Genomic DNA, 13203 nt, shown 5'->3' with positions numbered 1-13203 from the left:
CGATCGTTCTGCTGTCCGAAACAAGAGAGATCACGCACTGAACTCTAAAAAAAAACTCGTTTTAATTGTATGAGACTAAACCTGTGCGCCGTGATGATGCTGGGTCATAAGGCCGAAGGCCATTAGGCCGAATGGTCATAAGGCCGAACGGTCATTAGACCGAATTAGAAGTACGAGGTAAGAAGTGAGAAACGACTTGTGAGACGTTAAAAAAGAGTAGTAAGAAGTGAACAGTGAAAAGTGAAAAGTTAAAAGTAAAAAGTTAAAAGTGAGAAAAGAGAAGTGAAAAGTGAGGAGTCAGAAGTGAAAAGTATGTAGTGAGAAGTGAGAAGTGAGAAGTGAGAATTGAGAACTGAAAAGTGAGCAGTGAGACGTGAGTAATGATAAGCAAGAAGAAAGAAAGATGAGAAAAGAAGAAAAAGAGATGGAAGAATGAAAGAAGATAAAATTAGGAAAGAAGGCAGAAAGCGAAAAAGGAAGAAATAAGGAAGAAAGAAAGAAGAAAGAAAGAAGAAAAAAGGAAAAAAGGAAGAAACAAGGAAGAAAGAAAGAAGAAAGAAGGAATAAAGAAGGAATAAATAAGGAAGAAAGAAAGAAGAAAGAGGGAAGAAAAAAAGGAAGAAAGAAGGAAGAAAAAAGAACGAAGGGAGAAAAAAGGAAGGGAAGGGAGAAAGAAGGAAGAAAGAAGGAAGAAAGAAGGAAGAAAGAAGGAAAAAGAAGGAAAAAGAATCCAAAAGAAGGAAAAAGAAGGAAAAAGAAGGAAAAAGAAGCAAAAAGAAGGAAGAAAGAAGAAAGAAAAAAAGGAAGAAAGAAGGAAGGAAGAAAGAAGATAGAAGGAAGAGAGAAGAAGGAAAGAAGGAAGAATAAAGGAAGAAAGAAAGAAGAAAGAAGGAAAAAAGGAAGAAACAAGGAAGAAAGAAAGAAGAAAGACGGAATAAATAAGGAAGAAAGAAAGAGGAAAGAACGAAGAAAAAAAGAAGAAGGAAGGAAGAAGGAAGGAAGAAAGAAGAACGAAGGGAGAAAAAAGGAAGGGAAGGGAGAAAGAAGGACGAAAGAAGGAAGAAAGAACGAAGAAAGAAAGAAGAAGGAAAGAAGAAACAAGGAAAAAAGAAGAAACAAGGAAGAAAGAAGGAGAAAGAAACATGAAAGAAGGAAGAAGGAAAGAAGGAAGAAAGAAGGTAGAAAGACGGAAGAAAGAGGGAAGAAAGAAGGAAGAAAAAAGGGAGAAAGAAGCATGAAAGAAGAAAGAAAGAAGAAAGAAAGAATGAAGAAAGAAGGAAGGAAGAAATAAGGAAGAAAGAAGGAAGAAAGAAGGAAGAAAGATGGAAGAAAGAAGAAAAAAAAAGGAAAAAGAAGGAGAAAGAAGCAAAAAGAAGGAAGAAAGAATAAAAAAAAAAGGAAGAAAGAAAAAAAAACGGAAGAAGGAAGAAAAAAGGAAGAAAAAAGAAGAAAAAAGGATAAAAGAAGGAAGAAAAGAACTGAAGAAAGAAGGAAAAAAGAAGGAAGAAAGAAGAGAGATGGATGACCGAAGGGAGAAAGAAAGAAGAAAAAAAGAAGGGAGAAAGAAGGACGAAAGAAGGAAAAAAGAAGGAAGAAAGAAAAAAGAAAAAAAAGAAGAAACAAGGAAGAAAGAAAAAAGAAAGAGGGAAAAAAAGGCCTGAAAGAAACAAGAAAGAAGGAAGAAAGAAAGAAGAAAGAAGGAAGGAATAAAGGAGAAAGAAGGAAGAAAGAAGGAAGAAAGAAGGGAGAAAGAAGGAAGAAAGAAGGAAAAAGAAAGCAGTAAGAAGGAAGAAAGAAATAAGAAAGAGGGAAGAAAGAAGGAAAAAATTGGGAAGAAAGAAGAAAGGAAGAAGGAAGAAAGAAGGAAAAATTGGGAAGAAAGAAAGAAGGAAGAAAGAAAGATAACAGAATGAAGAAATAAGGAAAAAAGCAAGAAGAAAGAAGGAAGAGGGATGAAGAAAGTGAAATAAACGAAGGAGGAAGAAAGAAGAATGGAGGAGGAAAAAGGAAAAACTGACTTCTCACTTCTCATTCGGCCTAATGGCCTGACACTCGGCGTGTAGATCATTTTCAGCCAGCGGCGGTAGCGTGGCGGCGTCACGCCATTGATGATTGACGGCGGCAATGGCACGGTGGCATGGGTCGGCTTGAACTGATTTCAAGTGTCACAAATTTTCCAAAGTTTCTTCGAAAGTTCCTGAACACACGGAACACCTTCAGGAATTAATTTCTAATTCCATTGAAAATTTCTACATAAATATCTTTCGGAATATTTTCTACTGAAAAGGAATTCGCGAATTGTTGACATTATTTTAGGAATACCCTCAAAAATTAATTTAGAAGAAATCCTAAAAAAAATCATTAGAAAATTCTTTTGAAAATTGATTTAGGATTTATTCGGGATATGTTTTAAGAAATCCTCCAGAAATTCTTCTGAGAACTTATTCAGGTAGAAATAAAAAAAAATGCCAGTAATTCCTTTCGACATTCGTCCAGGGATTCCTACTGAAAATTCAGGAAAGACCTTTGTCAATTTCTCCGGAAATTCTTTAGAAACTTCGGACAAAAATTTGTGTGAAAATATTTTTTTAAACCTTGCGGAATTTCTTCCTAAATTCCTGCCGAAATCATTCAAATCAAACAAATTTTTAGTTTGTTGCAAGAATATTTCTGTAAATTTTATTAAAGAATGAAATAGGAAATACTAATGAAATTTTCTGAAGAGTTTCTAACGGAATTTTCAAAGGAATTTCCCGATGAAATTTCGAGAAGTAATCATTACCTTGTTTCCGAATGATTTCTTAAAGGATTTCTAATGTGGAGAAATTCTTTTTTTGGGAAATTCCTGAAATAGTTCTTGAAGCATTTTTTTTAAAGCAGAAATTTTCGAATGAATTCTCAAAGAATTTTTTTAAGGATTTTTTAAGAAACTCCTTGCGGAATTCAGTCATGAATCGCTGAAGGAATTTCCCGATGGATTACTTGTGAAAATTTGCAATGGAATTCCTGGAGAAATTTCTGAAGGTATGCCTGAAAGAACTTCTGGATGACTAATCTGGTTTTTTTTTACGAAAACAAATGATAGGGTAACCGTACCCTTAGTGGAGGTAGCACCAATAGTGGAGGTAGTGGGGTTTTAATGAGATTTATCATATTCATAGACTTTACGATGGTTTCAGTTGATGCATCGTGCTTTAAATATCCTGTTAAATGCAACTTACCTTAAAATTGAAAACCTGAAAAACTATTGAAAACAATGATTTTCCTTAACAAAATTGACTTCCTTGCACCTATAGTGGTGCAACTGTACCAATAGTGGCGAGTCTCATAAGAAACCAATAATGGATAGCACCACTATACGAACCAAAATTAATTTTTATTATTTTTTCAGGAACAGTGTACCCATAGTGGTGCAAGCAATATATGGTAATTGCTGATGATAAATGACATCTATCTCATTTTTGTTAGCAAATTTATTAGTTTATCTATTGACTAAGATAATAAAGCAGTAAACTTCCCATAATTATCAATTTAAAACTATTGGTACCACTATTGGTACCGTTACCCTATAGCACCTGGATGAATACTCTCAGAAATGTTTGCAGAAATTTCCGAAGCAACACCTGAGGTAAAATCCCAAGGAATTCTAGAGAATATAAAAAAGGACGATGATGGATCGACTGCAAACTTGATATTTTTGGATTTTTATTATTGGCATGAAGTCCTAATCCCAGATTCAAAATAGGATTTTGTGTTACTACTATTCGGATTTTCACAGGAATTTCCGAGAGAGTCCCTTCAGATGTCCCTGGCGGAATTTTTGCAGGAGTTGAACTCCTGTAGAAATTTAGAAGTTTATATGAAAATTCCTGTAGTATTTGTGTAAACATTCCATTGGAAATTCATTCGTGGAAAGGAATCCAATCCAATCCAATAGCTCTTTAATAAATTCCTTCAAAAATAAGTTGAAAAAATATTTTCGAAAATCTATTCAGAATTCCCTCGAAAATTCATTCGGAAATTCTACCTGAAATACTTTTGGAAATTCCTGGACGAATTTCTGTCAAAATTACTCAGAAAATCCTTCAGAAATTCTTTCGGGAACTCCTCCAGGAATAATTTATGAAATTCTCCCCATAGTTTTCTGAATATTCCTCCATGGATGGCCTTTATTAAAATCTACAGAAATTCCTTAAGTAAAACCAGGTAAGATTCCTTTCAAATTTTTTGCAGGAATTATTCCTGGAAGAATTTTTCCGGCATATTATTGAAAAATGACATAGGATATCCTAAACGAGATTCTAACGAAAAATCAAAATCATTTTCTGCAGGAATTGCGTAAGGAATTTCTAAATCATTCTCGATGGAATTCCCAAAATAATTCTCAAAGGATTCCAAAATGAATTTCTAAAGGACTTTCTAAGAATGCTGAAAGGATATTCCGAAGGAATCACAGAATGAGTCTCCGAAAGTCTACAAGAATTTATAGAAGACTTTCTGAAAACTGGACCGAAGGAATTCCTATAAAAAAATTCCTGAAAATCTGAAGCAAATTCCTGAAGGAATTTCTAAAGGCAATCCTAAAGAAATTTAAAAAGGATTTCTCCAAAAGACATTTCCGAAGGTATTCCTAAAACAATTTCGAAGGTATTCCTAAAGGAACTTCCGAAGGGTTTTCTCAAAGAATTTCTTGAGAAATTCCTAAAAGAATTCATGAAGAAATTTAAAAATGACTTTCAAAATTTGCTTATATGTAATTCCTTCTTTGAATTTTCGAGGAATTTCCAAGGGAATGTTTAAATTTTTTGTTCAGAGTTAATTTTTTTTATCGATATTTATGGAAATACATTTCCAAATTTTCTCGAAATTTTTTTCAGAAAATCCTTCGGATTTTTTTCTAGCGATTTCTCCAAAAATTTCTTAACAATTTCTTCTACGAATCTCTTCGGAAAATCCTTCACGAATTCTTTTGTAAGTTCCATTAGATTACCAAAGATTCGAAAAAAATCTTCAAGTTGCGATCAATAGGGTTTTTCAATTCTCATGCGCCAAGCCTTGAAGATAAAAAAACGTTTGCAATCTCTGCCGTAACATCGAATACTGTTCAGTATGATTGCGCCCACTGCGGTGCATCGATTGTGAATTTTTCAAAACCCTGTCGGTAGATGAATGATAGCGAAGAGTGAGATGTTTGAGCTTATGCCAAAACTATTTGTTTGATCATCTTATAAGCATTGTTATATGAGTGGCCGTGCACTTATGTAAGGGCTTATGGGGGGAGTGGTAGTCTATCATTTTCTTACGCTCCATATAAATAAAAATAAATTGTTTGATAAAATGGAGGAAAAACCCAGAAAAATCCCTTACGGAATTAATGTATTATCCGCAAAGAAGAAGAAAATAGAATAAGATTACATTGCACTTCCTCATCAGAAATTTCCATGGCAGTTAAATAAATCATTTTGTTGTAGCATGAAAACGGAAAATTGTTTCACATAAAATAGGTTCTAGTGACGCCAATGATCGACACGTGATACCAAGTAATAATAACAATCACTGAACACAATTCGTTGGAAAGTCAATCCCTAATTAGTATACATTTTAACCTTAGTCAATGCTAATCGATCGATACGCTGTAAACGCAAAATGTCGCTTTATAATATATTCATTGGAGTTTATTACCATGCTTCCCGTTGAAAGTTTTTTTTCTTACGTTGGTACTCGAAACGGTGGTTGAATCAAATTCTGAATTCTTCAAACGTGTTATCCAAAGCCGTCATGGCGTTCACCCGTTCGTGTGTTCAATCGATCGCAGTGCAGCGTTGACCTACGTTAACATTGAATTAGAATTAATTTGAATTGATTGGGGCGACGCGAATGGGTTGCTCGCCAACAGAGAAGACGGGTGTGCGATTTTAAACAGTACCATTAGAAGATCCGATCGTGCTGCATGAAACCACGTTGGTCGTGATTAAGTGTGTTGAACAGTGATTCAAAATGGCGCTGGTGCTGAAGGCTCTGTACAATGGTTATGATCGGTACTTTTGTGAGGCCCAGGGTAAGGAGTTCTCTGTCAACGGAGTGTTACAGCATTTTTTATATAAAGATCCTTTATTGCTGTTTCAAGATCCTCGAAATGCAGATAACTTTCTGATGAATCCCCCATGGGTGCCTGTCGGGATTGTTGCTGTTTATTTATACTTTGTACTTAAACTGGGTCCCCGGTGGATGGCAAACCGGAAGCCGTTCGATTTGAAGAAGCTGATCCTGATTTATAATATCCTACAGGTGTTGGCGAATCTCTACCTTTGTATTGAGGTTTGCATAGAAAATGCGTATTATTTGAGAAGAATATTAATACGAGAACATTTCAGGGAGTGAGGGTGGCAGTTGCTATGAGAATTTCGTTGACGTGCCAACCGGTGGACTACTCCAACCATCCGTTAGCATTGAGAGAACTTAAACTCGTGCATTTATACTATTTGCTGAAAGTGTCGGATCTAATAGATACGGTAAGTAGAACAAACAACGCTTTGAAATGTGGAAGGACTTAAAGCACCTTACTTCAAGGTTCTAATGGAATTCAAATTGATAAGTGAGTCGCAATGCATCCTTCAATGTATATATCTTGCCTTTTGGGTAACCTCCAGTGGCCGGCAGTGCTATTATAGAAGAAAATTGTCTGTTTACAGTCCGCTTTAGTTCAGTAGTCAGAAGGCGTTATTTCTGAATGTTGATCACAATCTGGAGACCTATCACGACTTGTAACTGCACAGAAAACAATATATTTTGTATCTGTTGTAAATTTCTAACAAAATATGTTATTTTTATGATAAAATTGTAGCAAAATTTGATAGTTTTTTGTTTCGAGTAGTGTAAGTAGCCATGTAACTCGAGGTTCGGTTGTGGGCACCCTTTTTTGTTTGGTCCATAACTTTGGCCCTGGTTGATCTTATGCCGACATTTGTATGTCAATTTTATGTCGATTAAAAAACGAATTAACTGTTGCGAGTAAAATACGGTTGTACAAGTCAATCATCTCTCCTCACTTGGACTTTTGTGCTTCCATTTTATTTCTAGCTAATGAAACACAAATATCGAGGTTACAGCGTTTGCAGAATAAAGTAATCCGTTTGATTTTGAGATGTAATCGATTCACTTCCTCCTCATTTTTGTTGGACGCTTCACAATAATTATCAGTGAAGCAGAGAATTGTTTATTTGACTATGGTGTTCATTTTTAAAATAATAAATAGATTGCTGCCACGATATTTGTGTAATCGAATTGAAAGAGGAAGTGACATTCATGGATATAATACTAGAAACGCGGAAGAAATGAGAACACCTTATTTTTTGCATGGTGCTTCACAAAATTCATTGTTTTATAAAGGAATAAATGTTTTCAATTCGATACCTGCACACATCAAGCGAGCAAGTACAATATCACAGTTCAAGAGACTTTGCATTTCACACGTGAAAACTGTTTTTTAAACAGCTATTTATTTAAGTTTTCATTATTGACTAATTGTGTATCTTGACGAAGTTTATGATAACGGATATTTTTGTTTGGACGGATGTAAATGATTTGTTATTTCATTAGGGCGCTCACAGACTATATTGCTCGCCTTGATGATTATGAGTGTTCGGATCTCGAGAAAACTACGTTTTTGTAGCAGCTTTTGGTATTGCAGCTCAAAACTGAAATAATGTATATTATCTATAGTTCAAATATAAACTTGTTAATAATTTCTTACATGAATAGTTTTTCACTACTTTTCCCGCTATCCGACACTTTCTACTCTGGCTAACTGTATTAGCTCAATTACTGTAAATTATATATTCAATTAACACTTCTCTCTGTTCACATTAGTCTGCAACTTACTTTTCACTACTAATTAATTTATGATTCTCCGCTTCTCGAATAACATACTTTAAACTACAATAATATCAATTTATCACCATTCACCATCTAACGATTATGTTTTGTTTTGATTAATTTCGTTTATCAATGTTGACAGCAGTCCAAGAGAAGTGCGCTGAATTCACCTACCAAACTTCATCCACCGCACTTTTCACCCACTGTTCGTATGGTGTTGTCTGGTGCCGCAACAATGAGGGTATTTTATTTGTTGATGTATTTTAACTTTTATTCTTTATGTGCAGTCTACGAAAGTCTGAGAATCGCGCGCGTAATACAGGTATAAATGACTTTTTTTGTATTTATCTACAATTTGAAATATTTTAAACTGTTTGAAAGATACTATAGAAAAGTAGTGAGCTCTCAGATAGAACGCGATTTTTCTCGAAACTTTTGGTATCTACGGAGAGGTAACACAAGTTTTGAATGTTATCGAGCTTTGTACAGTAAATTGATTGGTACTAGCGAGAATGGTTTGAGTACGCGCTTCCTGACGAAACTTTTGGCATCATGCGAGAGGTATCACAAGTTTTGTTTTTGTATCGGACTTGCTGTATCACTGATGACATCTGCAGTAGAACTCAACGGTTCTTTTTACTTATTTATTTTTTTTTTTTGCTGGAAGGCGATGATAATTTGTTTTGTTGTTTATATCTGTGAAAATAATCGGATAGTTTATTGTTTTGCAAAATCTGATTAAATTGATCACAATCAAATATCTTGAAGACAAATCGTCTAGCTCAAACCTTTGTAGTGGTATGTGGCGGGACCATCATCATCATCAATTTATGACACTTTGAAAAGGCCAAAAAAAACTTTCGTGTTCAAAGTAGAGATGCCCATCAGGTTTGATATTGAGCACAAAATATGATGCTACTATAACAAACAAATGATGGTTGTCAGAATGACAGCATCTCTTATCTGTCAAAAGATACATAGGGGTGCCCACAACCGAACCTCCTCCCCTACCAGTCCAGTTTGCTTATTGGGCTTACTGACCAGCCGATTTCAACATCCCTCGCTCCATTAACTAGGGTAGGCTAGCTGCGTGCCAAATAGACGACCTTTGTACCGCACTGCTCTCTCGGCAGAGACGACGTCGTCCGCGTTCGTGACCTCGTCCAGTTGCTTGCACTGGAAGATCACTTCCGTTCCCAACGACCTCACCTCGGCGCCGTCACCCAAGATCTCTTTGGCCAGTCGTCCCGCTAGCTCCACGTTTCAGCACCAAGATCATTTCACCAGTCTTTGTGCGTCTGACGCTTCGTGCGTCCTGTTCCAGCGCCGAAAGCTTTTCCGTCACCTGCTTCGACGTTGGCGTACTTATGCTTATCGGTTTTGAGCAGCAAGGCCTCTACTCTGTCCTTAACTTTCTTTGCGGGTCGAGATGCGCTCGACTTCCGCTTTGAGCTACTGACCAGCTGCCAGAGATTTTCGGTCCCTTGTTCTGATGGTACTGGCCAGCAGGTACCCTCTTGCGGCCCGGTGACTTGCGTTTGATTGGTGCCTTTCGCTTCTTTTGGCCGAGAAGTCGCCTTCTCGGGTTAACGCCCTTCGGGCATCACTACATCCCGATCTGCTCCATCAAGACGACCGCGACGTTTGACCTACTGTCGCCTACTGCTTGGCTTTGCTCTGAACACCTTCGCCGGTTTGCTGCCTGAGCCGTTTTGGTTAGGCGCAATGTTTTCCTCGTTGGCCGTCAGGGCGAAATCAATCGCCTCTTCTGCCATAGTCGATGTTCCAAGAAAGGAGAAGGCCTCAGTTGTGGCACCTTTGTCGGCCTTCTCACTCCTCCCGGGTGGCTGATAAAAGCGTCCTGTTCTTGTCTTACGACTCAAACACCAGCAGGTTCTGTTTCAGTTAATTAATGATGTTCTGCTTTTGCTTGCGAACTCAATAATATTATCGAGTTACTCGACCACCACCCACATCCCGGGTAGTGGTCTTAATATTGTACCGAAATCGGAAAGTAGTCTAGATTATAGACACTGTAGGTTCTATAGACGAGCTGAGGCGAAGATGAGGGTAGCCAAACGAACTCTCAACTAGTGCAGGTAAACGAGCATGACGCCACGATTGCAATCCAAGCAATGAAACGTGTGACGTCACATTCGCGTGGTACACTTCTCCCTTCTCACTTCTCACATCTCCCATCTTTATATTATTTTTCCACATTTTACATCTCACTTCTCACTTTTCATTTCTCGCCTCTCACTTCTCACATATCGATTCTCACTTCTCACTTCTCAACTTTTTGCTTCTCACCTCTCACATCACACATCACACACCTCACTTATCCATTCTAACTTCTCTCTTGTCCCTTGTCACTTCTCACATTTTACAAATTGCTTTTTATTCCTCACTGTTCACTTCTCATAACTCACTTCTCACAACTCACTTCTCTCCATTCGCTTCTCGGTTTCCACGTATAACTTCTCGTTTCTCACTTCTCGTATCGAATGTCTCACTTCTAAATCTCACTTCTCACTTGTAGCTTCTCATTTCTCGGCTCTCACTTATAACTTCTCACTTTTCACATATCACATCTTTATCTAATTTCTCACTTCTCACTATTCACTTCTCATCTCTCACTTTGCACTTCTCGCTCCTCAATTCTCACTTCTCACTTCTTACTTCCCATTCCCCACTTCTATCATCTAACTTCGCCCTTCTTGCCTTCCCTTCTCACATCTTACTACTTTTCATTTCTCGCTCCTCCCTTCTCCCATCTCACTTCTCACAACCCAGTTCTCTCCATTCAATTTTGGCTTCTTACTTCTCGTATTGAATTTCTCACTTCTCATTTGTCGCTTCTCACATCTTACATCTCACTTCTCGTATTGAATTTTTCACTTTTCAATTTCACTTCTCATTTGTCGCTTCCAACCCATTTCTCGGCTCTCACTTATCACTTCTCGTTTCGCACATCTTACACCTTACTTCTCGTATCGAATTTCTCACTTCTAAATCTCACTTCTCACTTATAGCTTCTCATTTCTCGGCTCTCATTTATCACTTCTCGTTTCTCACTTCTCATTTTTCAAATCTCACACATTTATCTCATTTCTCACTTCACACTATTTATTTCTCGCCTCTCACTTCTGACTTCCTGCGTCTCACTTTTTACTTTTCACTTCTCGCTCCCCACTTCTTACTTCTCCCTTCTCACTTCTTACTTCTTACTTCTAATTTCTCATTTCTGCCTTCCCACTTCTCCCTTCTTGTTCCTCACTTCTTTCATCTTACATAAAACTTCTCATTTCTCACTATTTACTTCTCACTTTTCACTTTTCAAAAATCACTTTCCACTGCCCACCTTTTACTTCTCACTACTCGCATATCATTCCTTACCGTTTTACCGTTTCCGCTACCGTTTTCTTACTTATCATTTCTCCCTTCCTACCCTTCTCACTTCACACATCTCACTTCTCATCCACTTTTTACATCTTCTTTCTCGCTTCTCATTTTTTGCTTTTCGGGTCACACCACTCGTTTCTTACTTCTCAGTTCTTACTTCTCACTACACCCGGTTCTTTTTTTACACGGGTGGGTTTTAGTTGATTACGACCTTTAGCGACCTTTACGACGAAAAAATTCAGGTGGTATTTAAAACGCTGTGAAAATCAGGTTAACCGGGAAATTGAAGAATACCAACCGTGTAAACAAAATATTGGGTGTATTCACTACTTCTCTCTTCTCGCTTCTCACTTTTTCTTTGAAAGGGATTTAGAATATTTTTTTGAAAACCGCGAAAAAACCGAAATCCGCGAAAAAACGACTTTTGCAAAAACCGATAAAAATCAACTTTTTACAATTTTCACGTGATTTCAAGACTTGTTCGGAAAATTGCGTAAAAAATTAAAACCGCGTAAATCCCAAAATCCGCGTAAAAAAAGTCGCGTAAGAAGCGACCCGCGTAAAAAGAGACCCCAGTGTATTGCCAATTGCAGACACATTTTGATCATATCTTTTCTTCTACAGGTATTCTTCGTGCTGCGTAAAAAGCAAAGCCACGTCACGTTTCTCCACGTGTACCACCATTCCGCCATCATGTTCGGATCCTACATCTGCAATCGCTTCTTCCCGGGTGGGCACTTCTCGATGCTGGGACTGTGCAACACCCTGGTCCACGCGGTAATGTACTTCTACTTCTTCCTCACCGTGTACCGACCGGATCTGACCAAGAACGCCAACTGGAAGAAGTACATCACCCTGCTGCAGATGGTCCAGTTCGCCTACCTGGTGTTCCATTTTGGGACACCGATCGCATTCGGGCTGGACTGCGCCATTCCGAAGTTCTGGCTCGGGCTGCCACTGATTCAAAACGTATTCATGATGGTGCTGTTTTGGGACTTCTACACCAAGGCGTACGGAAGGCGGAAGATTAAGTGATTGGTCACAAAAAAATCTGATCCTTGTTGAGAGTAACTCTGTGAGGATGAATTAAACCACTCTGTAAAACAAATTAATCAATCTTTTTATTCATATGAGAACTTCATATATGCGTAATTAATTTCTTTGTCCAATAACAAACCCATGTACAGAGAGGCAAGATTAAGACTTTAAATCTTCCACATTTTCGGCATTCCTTCATTTCAGATTCTAACATAGATCCCCTTCTTTCTGAAACTTTGGAGACATTTTTAATGGAATTTTTAATGGATTCCTAAAAAAAACAAGGAATTGAAAGAAATCCGAAGCATTTTCCGGATGTATTGCCAGTAGAAGCATAAGTACTAAAACGCTAGTAGTGCTGCAACCAAGATGAATACACTACTGGGGGCTCCATTTCTGTCTAGTTTAGTGTCTAGTGGTGTATTCATCTTGGCTGCAACCATTAAAATTATTTTGCCATTTAAAATTGGCATGCTTCAATAAGCTTAACTTGTCCTATGTAAATAAAGTCCATCATGTTGTAGTGTATGATTGGTTGCATCAACAACATCGGTTTGACACTTATAGTGTCGGTTTTTTGACTGTTATGTTTAAGATCACTAGATGTTGGTCACATGAACTGGAGCGACATTAGCGGTTTTATACTTTTGCATCTGCTACAGTATTTCCCAAATAATTTCTAAACGAATTCCTTAAAACATTTCCGAGGAATGTTCTAAAGGAACTTGTAAAAAAATGAAAATTTGCCGGAAGACAGTCCCGAACAAATTTCCGGAATAATTATTTAAGAAGTTTATTAAAGCTCCCCTAAAGAAATTACCGAATTAAGATCGATGAATTTATTGAAGAAATTTTAAAAGAATATATGAAGAAATCTCCAAAGTATTT

The 13203-nt window shown here is 37.3% G+C and overlaps 1 protein-coding gene across 1 annotated transcript; it reads left to right on the top strand.

Annotated features, from left to right (window-relative positions):
• Nucleotides 1-5886: 5886 nt before the first annotated feature.
• LOC134220694 (elongation of very long chain fatty acids protein AAEL008004-like) lies at nucleotides 5887-12385 on the top strand. Its single transcript, XM_062699796.1, has 4 exons — nucleotides 5887-6058; nucleotides 6128-6318; nucleotides 6375-6512; nucleotides 11902-12385. The coding sequence occupies exons 1-4, from the start codon at nucleotides 5998-6000 to the stop codon at nucleotides 12310-12312; spliced, it is 801 nt and encodes a 266-aa protein (XP_062555780.1). The 5' UTR covers nucleotides 5887-5997; the 3' UTR covers nucleotides 12313-12385.
• The last annotated feature ends 818 nt before the right edge of the window (nucleotides 12386-13203 follow it).

This window comes from Armigeres subalbatus, chromosome 3 (assembly GCF_024139115.2).
Source record: "Armigeres subalbatus isolate Guangzhou_Male chromosome 3, GZ_Asu_2, whole genome shotgun sequence".
Taxonomy (NCBI): domain Eukaryota; kingdom Metazoa; phylum Arthropoda; class Insecta; order Diptera; family Culicidae; genus Armigeres; species Armigeres subalbatus.
Note: the sequence above shows the minus strand (reverse complement) of the source record. Positions and strands in the feature narration are given on the sequence as shown.